This window comes from Cebidichthys violaceus, unplaced genomic scaffold, assembly GCF_023349555.1.
Source record: "Cebidichthys violaceus isolate CVI_PGR_0920_01 unplaced genomic scaffold, fCebVio1.0.p SCAF_15, whole genome shotgun sequence".
Lineage (NCBI taxonomy): Eukaryota > Metazoa > Chordata > Actinopteri > Perciformes > Stichaeidae > Cebidichthys > Cebidichthys violaceus.
In genome coordinates, this window is record NW_027176318.1 from 6,084,628 (window position 1) to 6,101,490 (window position 16,863).

A 16,863-nucleotide genomic window follows, 5' to 3' on the forward strand; every position below is an offset into this window, starting at 1 on the left:
AAAACAAAGTTGCCAAGTAAACCTGGATTTATAGAAAAATGAATGTGTGCACATCAGATCTGTATCAGTACTTTGCCTTAAAAGGGTTCCAAAAAAACAACGCGATCCAATGAATGCATCCAACCTGGACCCATGTTGTATCACAAAGCGCAAAGAACACACACACAAACATACATTAAATAGTTGCATATAAAAAATAAAAGGTATAAAGTCAAAAAGGGAAACTACTTTTGAACAGGAGTATGAACAAGGCCTATGTACACCCAGCCATGCAAAAATGACCTCAATTACAAACATCAGTCAGGAAACTTCACTAACAAACACGACTGCTGGATAACTTTTACAGAAAAGCTTATAAGCTGAGCAGCTCCACACCGACTACTGGCTGCCATTGTTCACCATGGACGTGTTCATGGACCCGTGGCCGTCTTTGCCGTCTAAGCTCGTGTCCTGTCCGGCGTTATTTGCAGATGCGCCGCTTGCCGAGTGGAATACGTTGGGGTTGTATTCATAGTGGCTGCCACCAGGGGGCACGGACCAGCCAGCCATCTGTTGCCTGGAGGGCATCGCTGCCTGGGCTGAGCCGGGGGACCAGGAGGGGTAGCCAGCAGATCCAGCAGCAGAGCCCATGGCGGCCAGATAGAAGGCCATGTTCTGGGGAGTCGTCTTCTTGAAGGCCGCCTCCATCATGTGCTGGTTGTAATGCTCCTTGAGCTGGGGCCGAACTTCTCCCTGATACTGAAAGAAGTGGTAGATCAAATTAGTATTAAATTCAGTTTTGTTGTGTTTCGTCTCGCCTTTAAGGCCTTAATCTGACTATGATTAGGCCTCCATTATGGACGACTTGTTCTATGTCCAAGCTACCGTTTCTTTGTTATCAGTTAACAGGAAACCTGAGCAGGACAATGATCGGATTTTATCTGCCATTTGAGCAAACGATGAGCTACTTACAGGTGGCATATGTGAGGGAACGTTGGGGTACATGGTTCCACGTAGCGGGCTGCCTTTGTTGTAGCGCTCAGACACCCAGCTGGTGTCTTTCTGGTGCCTCCTTAGCTTCATCCTTCGGTTCTGAAACCAAGTCTTGACCTACGAATAAGAAGCAGGAGATCTGATAAGAAAGTGCACATACACGTTGCGGTGGTCGTGATCAAATAAACTTCTCAAATCCCTCACCTGTTTGTAGGTCAGTCCCGTCAGTTCTGCCAGGTTCTTCATTTCAGCCGGGGTGAGGTACCTCTGAACGCTGAAGCGCTGGACAAGAGCATTCATCTGACTCTCTGAGAAGGCTGCCCGCACCTTTCCCTTCGGGGTGTTTACAGCAGCAGTGCATGGCTTCTTTGGGGCCGTTGGTGGTACGTCTAGAGAGGTAGGGTTGTTGGTGCCCTCGTTCCCACCGACGACAAAGGTCCCCAGTTCCTCCACTTGAGAGCCGGAGACCTCCTCGCCAGGATCAGGGCTCCTGCCGCTTGCCTCGTCGTTGAGCTCCTTCTTCGCCCAGGTGGCGGGGTCTGTCTGGGGAAGACTTCCTTCTCTGCTGCTGCCAGAACTCCATGAATCTAAGAGATTTTGGGGGGGGAGCAAATGGTGGCCAGGGTGAGCTACAGGGTCAATATGGATCAGAGCATCGGATTTAGTTCAATTCAACATGCTTTGTTGGCATACATGTTGCAAAGACAATAGATATATTGTAAAGAAAGAGAAAGTTACAATAGTTTTTTTCAAATGTATAAGAACATTTTGTTCAACAGTAAAACCTTTTTTTATCGTAATGACCCGATCAATGTAAACTGACCCATAAGCATATATGTTGCGTTTTTTTTTTAATTCTCAGATTCTATCGCGAGATGTCGCTATTTGCTTTTCCACGGGCACGAACATACTCAGTGGCGGGACATTTTTCAAATCAAGATGGAACTGAATTGGACGTCATGGTCAACTCTGGCTGAGAAAATCGTCGCCTTTGGCGTCCAGTGGCGCAATGTAAGCACCGACTCACTGCTTAACAAAACGTTATGGTCTATATTGTTCAAATAACGTCAGGGAGGTCCGCTGACTTCCTCTGCCAACATTAGCGTCTTTGGAAAATGCTAGCTTAGCTCAAAACGTTAGCTAGAAATACATACTTGGTGAGGTGTGTGGCTCCGAGTCACTGGTCGAATCGCTTCCGGCCCGCCTGGCCTCCTGCGTCCGTCCATCGGACTCGGCCCGGTGAGGTCCGGCCAGCAGCAGACGGCCCGCCTGCTGGGTGTCACCGAGGTAGACCACCCCGGAGCCCTGGTAGTGACCGTGGCCGCTCACGGCGTGCTGCTCCGGACTGCGGGGTGGCGACTCTTCCCTGGTCCTCTGGGTGGTGGCGTAGTAGGCCTGTGTCACTCCGGCGTTGTAGTTGCTCAAATCAGTCACTCCAGCTTCTCCCCAGCTGGTCAGGTTCCCGTGGCTTTGCTCCGGTGCGGGTTGATACACGAGGCCGTACGCGTAGGCGTGGTAGGAGGGGTTGTAGTTGTAACTGATCTGTGCCTTCCAGTCTGCCATTTCTCTGTACGTTTAGTGCGTCGCGATAAAAACGTTTTTAAAAAAACCTCCACAAAAAAAAAGACTAAAAAAAGCTCAAGTGTTAGAGCCAAAATAGATTAAAATTGAGAGCCGGACAGCTGTAAGCTCGGAGCCGCCCAGTTTCAAGAAGCGTGCAGACTCACTTCAAAAATTGCGCGTCCCTCCTCAGAGGCTGTTTATAATGACGCTAGTGGGTGTGGGCAGGGACGGAGGGGGGTGTTTTGATTATGTGAGCCAATCTCTTTAATTCACCTTACAGTAACGGCATTGTATTGGCCTCCTGGGTTAATGCAACGCTTTCCCGAAGTAGCCCACTCCTTTTACACCTTTTGTCACCAATCTCTACTCACATTCAAAGTTTTTTTATTGTAAAGAATATAGATACACTGAATATCTAGAATGATTTTATATTTGGTGAGTGGTGTCCCAACACCACAGTTCAGTCAGTGTAAATATCACACAGTGCTACACATGAGTTTTTGTGGATTAGACTGACTTTGTGTGAGAAATGATTCGTGGTCATAACTTTAAATGTAACTTTGTCTGGTAAAATGAATATATACAGTACTTCAGCACAATATAAGCTTGCATGGTAATTAATCGGACTAATCTTGAGGCCCGGTGTTAAAGAGTGATTGTGTGTCAACATCTTTTTTCATTGTTTCAGCTGATATGTGCTTACATTATGTATACTCCTAAATACTTATTTATGATTTGTGTTGCGCCTTGTGACTGAATCCTCTTGATTGTGTGGTCCGAATCTAGTGTTTGCAGAGATGTGTCTCTGACCAATACTTTTGAACCTCAGATGGTCACTACTGGTGGTGTTTTGTTTAAGGAGCACACCTTCAGCTATCTTTTACATCCACAATGAGAAAAAGGCCGTGTTGCAACTTACTTTGCAGTTCAGAAAAATGTGATATTTCGCATTTTTATTGGTTTACAAAACAAGCTTCCCTGTCTGGATGAAAACATTGTGCAGCAAGATATCTGCAGGTTAACAAGACATAACGTAGTGACAAAAAAAACAACCTCTATCCAAATACAGCAGTAAATAACCTTTCCAAGCAGCCTTGTAAGCATAAGATTTAGTGCTTTTTAAACCATGGACACGATCCGACTTCCCAAATGGCATAATTAATAATGTTTTCACAAGCATTTGTCCCAGATCAATAGACTAAATATAGAATCTTGGTCTCAAGCATGAATAGTTTATAAACCGCTAATACTTAGTCAGAGTGATTGTTAATGATTGAGAAATTCAAAAGGAAATCTAAGGCAGTGGAGCCACTCAATAAAATGTATTCAACAGAATATGTAGTTTAAAAGTGCTGCATGTGAGGTGTAACACATGTAGTCTCATGATTTAAAAGAGTGTTCAAAGACAGAGACTTTAGCTTCAAATCCCCCCCTCCACCCCCCACCCCCCTCTAATCTGTACAGTGGGTTGGACATGTTGACGCGAACTGCTTTAACCCCCATTAGCAATCCTTTTCACAAAGATGATGTAGGTTAGCCGGCAGTTACCTTCCAGGTGGTTGTTTGTGTTCCCCCTCCCTGGCTGCATTGACGTGGTAATGATTCAGTTAGTGACGACATGAAGTGAGAACAGTGAGCCTAATTAAACATTTGCATTTCTACTGATCTCTGCCTGGACAGGGTGTGTTTGTCTGAGCCAAGACATACAGGATGGGATAGGTGTGTATCGGGGGGGGGGGGTGAACTGGTGTGCAGGGCATTAGCATTGGTATGTGGAACCGATTTGCCTTTGCTACTGGACTGTGGTACTGGACTCTGTTTTGCAAGTGTATTTGTGAGGCGCTGCTGTGAGAGTAGGCATGCATTGGAACACAATCATTTTACTCAGTTATGGTTTGACTGCAAATCTTTTGTTTTGCCACCACATAATCCTTGGAAGATTTTCTTTCCCTCCTGTAATTAAACTGTAACAGTAAATACGGATTACCCTGTAGGCGTGATATCTACCAAACTAAAGCTGAATTTGACCTCTCTCTGTCCTTAACTTACATGTTTACTTTCTTGTGTAGTACAGATTAGTCACTGACCGTGTGTTTTCAGTGAAGTGTGAGACCACAAGTATCTCTTTTGTTTTCTGAAAAGTGTGCAAATGATCTCTAATGGGACCACCTTCTCCTCACTGCGACCACAAGGCACTTTTCATGCAATCCTTCTCAGTAGTTTAATCAGTAATTGTATGTGTTTATATTTCAGTGGTGGAAGAAGTACTATTCAGGTCCTTTACCTAAGTAAATTAGTAATACCACAAAAGAAAAATACTTGATTACAACTGAAAACCCTGCATTAAAAAATTGACCGAAGTAAAAGTATTATAAGCTAAATGTTCCTAAATATCCCTTAATGGTGTAGCTGGTCAAAAAAACAAAACTACTTTGTAAAGCGTAGAGTTTCATAATCACATCGTATAAATATATGTATAATTTAATCATTATAGTCTTACTACTCATTTTGGAGTATATAGGGGCCAGTATTGAGCTTACAATATATCAGCTGATTTTGTACATAAACACATAGCAGATAGTTTTTTTAAATCAGAATCCCTGTGGGAGATTTTACATATCAAAAAATAAACTGTTCCATGCTTTCTGGTAAACATACTATGTAGAAAGTTTGTATATAAATTACCTCAATTATAGCATCACAAACTAGCCTACTAGCTTGGCCTACATCCTCCAAAATGACCAAACTGAACATTATAACCTTCGTGAAGGTAGGACTTTTAGCAGGAATATATATATATATAAAGCAGCATAACATTGAATTACTAAGGTAGTATACAAGTGTCTCACGTTGCACACGTTCCATACATATTCTAAATGCGAAATACGAAAGTTGCACCGTGCCCTCCTCTCCAGCAGGGAGCGCTGTTTGTTTCTAGCAGACTTAATGCACACGGATCGCTGCCGGTCCCTTTAACTCAACTCACATGGAACTCCTGGCCGGTTCTGCCCCGCGTGCTGGCAGTTGAATCCCCTTAACGGACCAGACAGAGCAGGGGGCACCAATCTGTCACACTCGCCATCCGGCTTGATAACTTCATACTGTTGTTTTTTAAAGGGAATTTTCACGGCAAACGCGGTAGCTTTTGATTAGACCGGCCCACAGAGGGCTCTGTTTACACATTTGACAGCCGTGGCATACTTGGGGCACCGTTGGTAACCGCACCGCGAAAGGACAACTTTCCCGGTGTATTAGAAATATTAACTTAACGGTTAACTGAAGGTGGAAGCTCTGAGCTGTCGAGATGGCAGAGGAACTTGAGAAAATCCTTTCACAGCTGACTCAGCCTGACAATGCTGTCATTCAGCAGGTAACGCCTCAGATAACTTCGTTCCAGTTAGCATTCATTACCAAGTTAATGCTAGTTTGTGAGACAGACAAGTCTAAAAGCTAACGGTTATCGAATTATGCTAGCTAACCCATTCAAGTAGCTAAACGTCCCGGTACCGTGAGGCTAGCTAACGTTAACTGTCAAACGGTTGTTCGTGGCATTCAGAAGCACTGTCTTCTAACTTAAGTCTGTCAGTTAACTTAAACTTAATTTAATAAAGGGAAACAAAGACTCGGCTTGTGAGTCATTTGGCTGCATGCTGTAGTATGTGTTGGTGCCCTGTCAATTCTACATTAATGTGACAGCTATTCGTGGCACAGCCAGTCTTAGTGAGACCTCTTTTGTCCCCTTTTAGGCCACCGCCCAGCTGAAACAGGCTTTCAAAGACCCGGCCATTATACCGGCCCTGTGTGCTGTCATGAGCGGCTCCCAAAACCCTCAGGTATTGTGTTCATGTGCGACGAGAGAGCAGTGAGAGAATGGTTGTTTTATCCTATGGGATAAGTATAATTTCCAGAATGATGATGTGCTTTCATCCATACAAACTACTTGATTTGACCATTTAGATTCGTCAGTCAGCTGCAGTGATGCTGAGGTTGAGAGTGAAGAAACACTGGAAGAAGATCAACCCTGAAGATAGAGAGAGGTTTCTTTTCATTCAAACTTTTCACACTATCCTAACAATTGTTATGGTGGAAATGAATTTGTAATTGGGATGTTTGTCTTCATTCATGCAGCCTAAAGGCCGTGGTGTTGCAGGTCTTCATGCAGGAAACGGAGTAAGCAGTAATCAGTTAATACAACAATAACACGCTGTGTCTTAAATGACAGAGATTTCATGTCTTGTAAATGACGCTTTGACACACATACAATGTTACGTCTAGTGCGTTTGGCCATATGTAGCCGTACAATGTGAAATGTAATGTATGAATGAATGAGCCTGAACTCTATGCATATGTCTGTCTTATCTGTATTTTGCAGGCACACAGTGCAGCACTCACTCTCCCAGCTGTGCGCAGTGATGGTTAAACATGAGACACCAGACCGCTGGCCTGCCCTGCTGCAGCTCCTCAATGAATCCACCAAGAGCAGCAACCCTCATGACAGACAGGTACAGGACTCGTTTGTTTACAGTTGTTAGAATAGATCTTTGTCAATAACGGCCTCTGACAATCAATGCTCTTCTCTCCTAACAGGTTGGCCTCCTGCTGCTGAATAAGGTGATGGAGTCCAATCCTGAGCCTTTCAAGCCTCACTACTGCCAGCTGCTCCAGCTGTTTAGTACTGTGCTGCAGGACCACAACAACCCTACGGCCTTGTACTACTGCATCCTCACCCTCACGGCCATCACTGCATACACCGGCACAAAAGAGATGGTGAGGCATTGTTAACGTTTTAACTTTGACATTTGGCAGAACACTTTTCTAATGGTATATAGACAATTTAAGGCATTACAGATGGGATGTATATTTGTACACTTTTTAATGACTGAGTGACATTTTGCTGCCCTACAGAACCAGATGCGTTCTATCATCCCAAGTCTGATTGTCGCTCTGCAACACCTCATCAAGGCAGATCAGGTAAGTTGTAATATGTTGAAGACATTCAACAAGTAGTTAAGTGTATTTAAGGGTATGGATAAATCTGACTTTATTATTATTGGGGTTTGTCTGTGTCTGCACAGGGCCAAGCAAGCGAGGCCATGGAGGTGTTGAATGAGCTCATGGAGAGCGAGGTGTCCATCATCGTCTCTCATGTTGCCGACATTGTCCGCTTCTGCTTGGAGGTGGGAACCTAATATCTGAATTCTGTCTTTCCTCCCTACTGTGTTATGAAATGCCTTTTCAATTTTCAGAACTAACAAATAATGTTTGTCATCTGAGAATTCTAATGACATATATTCGATATCTATGTTTGTGTCAGGTGGGCAGTGACGCCACACTGAGTGACTCCCTGCGGGTGAAAGCCCTCTCTTGTATTGCCTTCCTCATCAAGCTGAAGAGCAAGGTAAAGTCGCCCATCAGCTAATATACAGAAATACCTGGAACTGTCCGTCAGTTTGCAATGAGTAACAAACAGATAAACAACAGGACAACAAGTATCTGTAGTCACGGTGCACCACAATCCTTCTGGATTTATTATTCTTCAGAGGAGATGGTGGACAGATGTCCCTACGTCAGTCATGTTTTCATTTTTTATCAACATTTACCAAAGGTTAAGTTTTCTTTGCACAGATACACAATTATTAGTTTCTGGCTAATTACATGCAGTCTCAGCTAGCTTGACCACAAACAAGAGTTCTGCTCAGTGTCATTACATTGAATGCATAAACATAAATCCTCATAATGTTCACTGCTCGGTAGACGGTGCTGAAGCAGAAGCTGCTGAACCCCATCCTGCAGTCCATTTTCCCTGTGCTGAACGCAGCTCCGCCTCCTGGTGAGCAGGACCCAGAGGACGAGGAGGACGACAGTGGAGAAGGCACAGACAACGACAATCCCAAACACTGTGCTGCTCAGGTTGGGAACACTTGTGTTGATATGCAATGTGTCCTTCTGTTGTGTAAGAAAATGTACTCGGCAACAGCTTTGATAGATTTACTGTGGAGTTGCGAGGAAGATGAATCTTGACGAATTATATTTTGTTGTCCTTCCAGATTATTGACACTATGGCACTCCATATGCCACCAGAAATCCTGTTTAAACAACTGGTAAGTCCTCTGGGTGTCCATGTAAACAATAACAGATTTGTTAATACTGCATTGTACATTTAAATAACCTGACTCCGGTTACTGCTTCTTGACGATGTATTATGTCTCGTGTTTAAGATGCCCCTCACCCAGGCCTCCCTCACCAGTGAGAACCCCTACGAGAGGAAAGGGGGTCTCATGTGTCTGGCTGTGCTAGCTGAAGGATGTGCTGACCACATACGCACCAAGTATGTCCAGCTGTCATCTGAAAAGTTCCCCATATATTTCGTTTTCTCTTTCAAAACAAATGTATTTTTTCATGACAGCACATCCATATTCTTTGTGAGGAGTGGTCTGTTGGCTGACTAATAATTATACCCAAGATTTGAGTACATTCACACTCGTGTCTGTGTCTGTGTTAGGATGCTGTCGTCAGTACTGCAGACGGTGTGCCAGTGTCTCTCTGACAGTAACCGGGTGGTGCGCAGTGCCAGTCTGTTTGCCCTGGGACAGTTCTCTGAACATTTACAGGTCAGTAAACACAGCAACATGTTCAATGGTACATGCATTTTTTTTCAGAATTACAATAATTTGTATTATTATGGTCAAGATATAGTCTTTTTATTTTCTTTTGTTCATGTGTTTTCCACCTTCATGTTTCCAGCCTGAAGTGAGCAAGTACTGTGCAGAGTTGATGCCGTTGCTGCTGGGCTACCTGTCGTCCTTGAACCAGGCCAAAGTCGGCCACGTCACGAAGGCCTTTTATGCCCTCGAGAACTTCATGGAGAATCTCGGTGAGCTAAAAAAGGTTTATGCAATGACTGACACACCGTGGCCCCTGCAAGAGGAAATATGAAACTTCCACAGACTTTAACTCTCCTGACATAATTAATAAACTACATCAAATTATCCAAACTTGTGTTTTAATATGAGTTATTCAGTTGATTTGATATTAAAAAGTTCCATCAAACATTTTACATGATTAAAAACAGTTTCTTCATGCTTTGTCTCCTCTTTTTGGCTCGACAGGAGCAGATATTGAGCCCTACCTGCCGACCCTGATGGACACCATGTTGTCCGCTCTTAACAACGCTGAAAACCTAAAGATAAAAGAGCTGGCCGTGTCTGCCATAGGGGCCATAGGTAAGAATCCGTCAAAGATCCATCAGATTGTTGCTGCTTGGCTCTAAGTGAAGTGACCCGAGCCTCTTCGTGAATCACTGTCTTCTCAGCCAATGCTGCCAAGGAGCTGTTGGTTCCCTACTTCCCTCCAGTTATTGAAAGCCTGAAGGGCTTCCTGACCACCACCACAGAGGAAATGAGGTCTCTGCAGACTCAGTCCTTGGGTAGGTGAACCACAGGGGTTTGAAAATGAAGTTGTGACTTTGGTATATTTAGAACATAAAAACATTTCCCGACGTATCCCTGGTGGCATCTTGTTATTCAGACATCTTGTGATAATGTAGTGTTTGTTTTACTCTGTTATGGCAACAAAATGTGCATCTCACTCACCGCAGAACTCAACGGCATGAATGACTGACTGTTGATCCTCTTGTGCTGTTGCTGTTAGATACTCTCTCTGTGCTCGCCCGCACCATCGGCAAAGATGTCTTCAGTCCTCTCGCTGCAGAGTGTGTTCAGCTGGGCCTCAACCTCACCGACACCATCGACGACCCGGACCTGAGACGCTGCACGTATGTAACTAATACGTTTTTATTTATTTTTTCCTGTTAGTTTCAAGTAGTCATTCCCAAAGTGCTTCCATAGTCTTTTATCTAACACTTATAACTGCAGTACACCTGTGAGCCACACGAGGGAGCCTGAATCTTGTAGTGTTCTGATAATTGGAGCCTACTTATAACTCTGAATCTAATATGAAAGGCTAGCGTACGTTCTTTTTGTACGTTCTGTTTGTATGTTCTGTCAGTACGTTCTTTTTGTACGTTCTTTTTATACGTTCTGTCTGTACGTTCTGTTTGTACGTTCTGTTTGTACGTTCTGTTTGTACGTTCTGTTTGTACGTTCTGTCTGTACGTTCTTTTTGTACGTTCTGTTTGTACGTTCTGTTTGTACATTCTGTTTGTACGTTCTTTTTGTACGTTCTGTTTGTATGTTCTGTCAGTACGTTCTTTTTGTACGTTCTGTTTGTATGTTCTGTCAGTACGTTCTTTTTGTATGTTCTGTCTGTACGTTCTGTTTGTACGTTCTGTTTGTACGTTCTGTTTGTACGTTCTGTTTGTACGTTCTGTTTGTACGTTCTTTTTGTACGTTCTGTCTGTACGTTCTTTTTGTACGTTCTGTCTGTACGTTCTGTTTGTATGTTCTGTCAGTACGTTCTTTTTGTATGTTCTGTCAGTACGTTCTTTTTGTACGTTCTGTTTGTATGTTCTGTCAGTACGTTCTTTTTGTATGTTCTGTTTGTACGTTCTGTTTGTACGTTCTGTTTGTACGTTCTGTTTGTACGTTCTTTTTGTACGTTCTGTCTGTACGTTCTTTTTGTACGTTCTGTTTGTATGTTCTGTCAGTACGTTCTTTTTGTACGTTCTGTTTGTACGTTCTTTTTGTTAGTTTTTCCTGATGGTTGGAAAAAAACAAGAGACTGTTAACCCTTCCTAAATCCATTTGTTTGGTCTCATCCATAAAGTGTTTAACGTATGTAACACACGCTGTAATTTATCAAATGTGTATCTCTTCGAAATGGCTGGTTTAGCTATTCAATATTATATAAGATGATGCGGAAATGGCAGTAAAAATGCTCATTAAATTTGTATATTCAATACACTGTCAACACAAAACAGCTGAGAATTTCAGCTGCTAACGTTGTTTGATTCTAAAGTGTCTGTAAAGCAACTTAGAGGGTGGGATGCATTATGTGGCAATATTAATATTTTACCTGTCAGGATCTGCATCCCCCTTTTTATTTCAGCAAAGATTAATGTTACATATATGAAATGACATACATAAAATCAAATTGTCTCTTGTTACAATTCATAGATAAGGCCTATTGCAAATTGTGAAGTCCCCAGAAACACTGACACACTGTTTTAAAACATAAACCGAAGAGAAAAAAAAAAAGAATGTATAAAAGTATATTTCTGTACAGACTTGAATACGCAATCGTGCATGAATCCTGTAACCCTAACGTCACCTCTCTTTGTGTCTCCACACCGTCAGGTACAGTCTGTACTCTTCTGTGTCCACAGTCAGCCCCGACTGCCTGACTCCTCACCTCACTGCCATTACAACAGTCATGCTGCTCGCTCTCAAGTCCAACGAGGGCATCACGGTATGAAGCTGACAAACAACCCTCTGAAAGCTACAGGCGATTCAGAATATACACAGTTATACAGCGTTTCATCCTCCTCCGTCCTCTCTTCAGGCACACGTTGAGGAGGACAAGACCTTCGTCCTGCTGGATGATGATGATGATGACGACGACGACGACGACGTGGAAGTAAAAGATGCAGATGATTTCCTGGAAGACGAGCCTGACACAGATATCCATGATTTTGCAGGGTAAGGGGGTCACACACATACACACAGATACACATGCATGTGTATTTACTACACCTGAGCAAAAGACTGCTCTCGCCTCGTCTCATAACCACGTCTGTCCATCTTAAGGTTCAGTGTGGAAAACGCCTACATCGACGAGAAGGAGGACGCCTGCGATGCATTGGGAGAGATTGCCTTCAGCACCGGGTAACATAATCTAGTCTTAGCATGTATATGACCCTTCTTTAATTCCTCTTAGTCGGACTATTCACAGTTATTGAGGTGGTAGTGTAGGTGAATAGTTTTGAATTTCCTTTCCCATCTAATTTTATGTGTCATAAGGTATGTTCGTCAGACATTGCATGTGTGCGTAGGTGTGTATTTTATTTTGTGTTGCTGTTGTTTCCCCTGACAGCGCTGCCTTCCAGCCCTTCCTGGAGTCCAGCTTCCAGCAGGTTTACGAGATGAGAGATGTAAGTATCTCTGGCTAATGTGCTGTGAAGGGCACTTTGTGTCTGTGTTTGTGCAGAGCATACATTGTGTCTCCGCGGGTTAGTTTCTGTTTATGAATGGAAGTGCCTGTAGGTAGATTGATAATGACTGTATTGAACCTGTATCTGTGAGGATCAGCTTTAGCTTGGTTCCACCGGTCCTAGTATGGAATTGTTGTCTTGTTGAACAACACGTCTGAATGGCAGGTGCTTGTTCTCTCTTCTCAGCCCATAAATCTCTCATTCTGTGTGTGCGTTACCTCCTTCCATCCATAGTTTCCCCACGAGGACGTCCGCAGGGCAGCATTTGGAGCCATGGGCCAGTTTTGTCGAGCTCAGCATCAAGTGTGGAAGGAGAATCCCACTGAGGCCAACCACCAAGGTACAGCCTCTCTCCTCCGGGGAGAAAATACAATAGTTCCCTCAGCATCCAATATACTGTGAGATTATACACCAGTGCAAACAGTAGAGGCCACCTAACTTATTTTTTTTTTAAATATATATCAATGCAGTTGCCTTCAGCTGATTGTACATCTTGTGCCCCCCTTCCCCCCCCCCCCAGCCCTACTGAAGCTGCTGGATGTGGTGCTTCCTTGCTTTGTGGAAACGGTGCGAACAGAGCAAGAGCGGCAGGTTGTGATGGCCATCCTGGAAACCATGAACAACGTCATGAAGTCCTGCAAGGAGGAGGCTTTCAAAACCCCTTCACGCCTTAAGGAGATCAGCTGCGTCATCCTTGATGTGCTTAAGAAGAAGGTGAGAAGCAGGGAGACTGAAGAGGAAGGGGGGAGGGCTTTATTTGGTGCAAACCATCTCACATTAATGATATGTCCGACGTGTTGTGCTAGTAACCCTCCATCATTGTTTTCCTCTCTGTTCAGACTGTTTGTCAGGGCGGTGGTGATGAAGCTGATGATGAAGACCAACAGGTTGGCCTAAGTCCATCTACACAGATTAGTGGCCTACTGTTGAGTGTTGCCACATTAGCGCATATTCGTAAATCCAAATTCTTTGTATATACTGATGAATATGAATGCATGAGTAGATTTTTTATTTTTTTTAACCCATTCCTGCCCACATCACTGTCCATTTGCTCAGTGTGCTGTTTGTTGATTTCTGCTCAGGCGGAGTATGACGCCATGCTCCAGGAGTTTGCCGGGGAAGGAATTCCCCTCGTGGCCTCTTCTGTGCCCGCGGACACCTTCGCCCCTTTCCTCAACGACCTGCTGCCTCTCCTCATGAGCAAAGCGGTGAGTTTGGACCTACTGACAAGTACTTTATTATTCAATTTTCTCAGCCCAAAATGATCCCAGTCCTGTCTTTTAGTAACACTGTGACTCCTGACTCTTTACATCTGTAATGCTCCTTCTTATTGACTACAACAAGGCCATTAGTCCTTTCTAAATCAATTGTTATATTGGTTTATATGGTATCTTTTGATCCTTCAACGTTTAGCCATGCTGGATTGCCTTTTTGATGCATCGCACTAAATCATTTTCTTTCTCCCTCTAAAGAAATCCTCGTGCACGTTGGCCGACCGGTCCTTCTCCGTGGGTACGATCGGGGAAATCCTGCAGGCGCTTGTGGGCGTGTCCGGGGGCCGAGGAGTGGCAGGCAGACTGTCCAATCGTCTGCTTCCCGTGCTGGTAGCTGGAGTGAGGGACAGTGATCCTGAGGTTCGCAACAACAGCGTGTTCGGACTGGGATGTCTGGCCCAGGCAGCTGGACCCATCTGTACATCGTATCCTTCTTGTGTGTGTGTGTGTGTGTGTGTGTGTGTGTGTGTGTGTGTGTGTGTGTGTGTGTGTGTGTGTGTGTGTGTGTGTGTGTGTGTGTGTGTGTGTGTGTGTGTGTGTGTGTGTGATGTTGATACTTGCATATAAAAAAACAAAAATCCCACGCAGCTGTTCCTTAGTGAAGCGTGATCCAGAGACTATCCGATGATGCTGTCCGTGTTTTCCAGTATGCTGACCAGAGAGTCGGACCTCAGGGTGATTGACAACCTGTGCGCTGCCCTCTGCAGGATGATCATGAGCAACGTGGAGGCGGTCCCTCTTGAGCAGGTACATTCACAGCTCGAACCTCTCTTGACGAGAGAGTACTTTTAGCCGACACAAGTAGCCTTTAACGACGACACTAAATTCATTACAAAGTCCAATGCCATCTGACGTGGTGCGCTCTCTAACAGGTGGTGCCTGCTCTGGTGGCTCGTCTCCCCCTCAAAGAGGACATGGAGGAGAACAAGACGGTGTTCAGCTGCCTGGCTATGCTCTACACACACAGTCCTGCTCTGGTACTACACACACACACAATCTACACCATGTATCGCCATCCCTGTGTGGAAGATATATGCATCTGTCTCCACTGTCCATATGTGGTCCAGGAAAATGTGATTCCTGCCTCTCTGACAACAGTATCGGCCATTTTTGAATGGGATAATCAGGCTTATTTGTGATGACATTATGCTGGTGTGCAAGCACCACGGGTACATTTAACTCAAGGCTTCAACTTTATATGTCATGATGTTGAGATTTTCTTAGTAAAACAAACAAAGTGTTAAATCTACATTATTGGTGCTGATGTTTGGAATGACCCCAACATATGAACGTATCAGACCAATCTTTCAGTAATGTGTTACATGTTTTATAAAGTATGACTGCATCACAATATACAAGTATACAGCACATTTCAACTCTCTAGATCACACAGTTCTAAAACATTAAGATGACAACATTTGGCAAACATTTGATTAAAAACAATCAGTTTGAACAAACAGCAAATGCTTCCATGATGATCCTGAAACTTGAGATTTCTTATCAGACCTTTTGTGAATTTTTTTTTTTACATGGACTTTGGAACCAGTGTTTAGTATACTAATATTAAACATTGTTGCCTTATATCTTCTAATCTTTTTTCACTTTCAGGTTGTGAAGCTAATGAAGCCCATCGTTGCTGCGTCCACTCATGTCCTCGGCCACAAGGATGTTGATAAAGGTGAAGATTTCTTTGGGAACAGATTCTCCGAAATCACACTGAAAGAGGCTCCAACTTAAACTGAACTGAATGCTGGAACTGTGTCAAAAAAAAAAAATAGAAGCAAAAACAAAACACAGTACAGCTGACATGCCCTTCCCCCTCATTGAGCACTGTATTCTTATCAAACATTTTCTTCTAATATTGCCGTTTTATTCATCCATCTTCAATGCTTTCCTGTCATCCCTCAACTCATTCTTCCATCTCTCCACAGAAACCCAGCACACTGTGGCCGTGCTGCTGAAAGAATTTGCCCAGCACCACACTGCAGACTTCCAGGCGTCTGTGACCTCACTTCCTGGAGAGCAGCAGGCCACGCTTAGTGCGGCCATCTCTGCCTCATAGCCCACACACACATCCTTCCACTCTCCTGTGAAAGCCAGCGAAAACAATACATTTTTATTTGACAGTTATGCCTCTGACTATTCACTTTTAATTTATTGCTATGTTGAACTTTTATTGTTCTCAACAGTTACGGTTTACCAGCCTGTGTTGTTACCATTTCACTTTGTTTCCCTGTTACTCCTGTAAAGTGCTACTGTTTGGACAAGCTTCTGGCTTTGCTGTCTGAGTGTGAAGCGATGAATTTAATCCCCTGATAAATGTAGCTCTTTGGTTGAAATCTCCCAGTGTAAGTCGGTGGACTTTAAACTTTTGATCGTCACACGGTCTCTCCTGGTGTTGCTTTACTCCGAGATGTGTCGGCTGCTTACTACAAGCAAACAAGGGCCAACGCTGCAGCTGTGTGAACTCTGGCAGAAGCACAGCAGCGAGAAATCCCCCAGAGGTCACTGACTAACTGGACATACTGAGCTAATAGGCCGCAGAAAAGAAAACAGCACTTACTTTACCCACAATGCACTCTGTTAATGCCTGCAGCTGCTCAGCCCGTGATCGCGTGCAGCACTAACCAGTCTGTCTCTATCTGGTCGGCCCTGTTAAGAACCACTCAACAGGATCCTACAACACACATTGGACGAGTGATATATCTGTATTTTTTTCTTTTTTTCTTTTTTTTTTCAAATGCTACAAAATTGAACGTGATGTTACAACGCTGGCAAGTGTCGCCGTGCAGTTAATGTCAAGCCATCCAACCTCGCCTCACTGCCGAAAGAGCAACTGAAGACGCTTTGAATTCTCTAAATACATGCAAACGAGCATCCTGGAATCTGAAATTGATTTAAAGAATGTGGCTTTGGCTCGATGGTTCACATTAGATGAACCATCTA

At 43.9% G+C, this 16,863-nt stretch overlaps 2 protein-coding genes across 3 annotated transcripts; one reads left to right on the forward strand and one right to left on the reverse strand.

Annotated features, from left to right (window-relative positions):
- Window positions 1-159: 159 nt before the first annotated feature.
- On the reverse strand, window positions 160-2,684 carry nanog (nanog homeobox). Its single transcript, XM_068709694.1, has 4 exons — window positions 2,127-2,684; window positions 1,177-1,559; window positions 952-1,089; window positions 160-738 (listed from the first exon to the last, which is right to left on the reverse strand). The coding sequence occupies exons 1-4, from the start codon at window positions 2,533-2,535 to the stop codon at window positions 379-381; spliced, it is 1,290 nt and encodes a 429-aa protein (XP_068565795.1). The 5' UTR covers window positions 2,536-2,684; the 3' UTR covers window positions 160-378.
- ipo4 (importin 4) lies at window positions 1,906-16,739 on the forward strand. Of its 2 annotated transcripts, none has more exons than XM_068709689.1 (30): window positions 1,906-1,983; window positions 6,282-6,368; window positions 6,493-6,572; window positions 6,664-6,705; window positions 6,908-7,037; window positions 7,123-7,302; window positions 7,441-7,506; window positions 7,611-7,712; window positions 7,850-7,933; window positions 8,290-8,445; window positions 8,583-8,636; window positions 8,754-8,863; window positions 9,038-9,146; window positions 9,280-9,409; window positions 9,645-9,758; window positions 9,848-9,961; window positions 10,186-10,309; window positions 11,790-11,901; window positions 11,995-12,131; window positions 12,240-12,317; window positions 12,526-12,583; window positions 12,878-12,983; window positions 13,164-13,357; window positions 13,483-13,530; window positions 13,726-13,851; window positions 14,116-14,342; window positions 14,532-14,664; window positions 14,790-14,894; window positions 15,526-15,595; window positions 15,849-16,739. In XM_068709689.1, the coding sequence occupies exons 1-30, from the start codon at window positions 1,912-1,914 to the stop codon at window positions 15,977-15,979; spliced, it is 3,279 nt and encodes a 1,092-aa protein (XP_068565790.1). In that variant the 5' UTR covers window positions 1,906-1,911; the 3' UTR covers window positions 15,980-16,739. The 2 variants fall into 2 exon arrangements, with proteins under 2 accessions (XP_068565790.1, XP_068565792.1); XM_068709691.1 differs by lacking the exon at window positions 1,906-1,983 and adding an exon at window positions 5,552-5,905.
- Window positions 16,740-16,863: the final 124 nt, after the last annotated feature.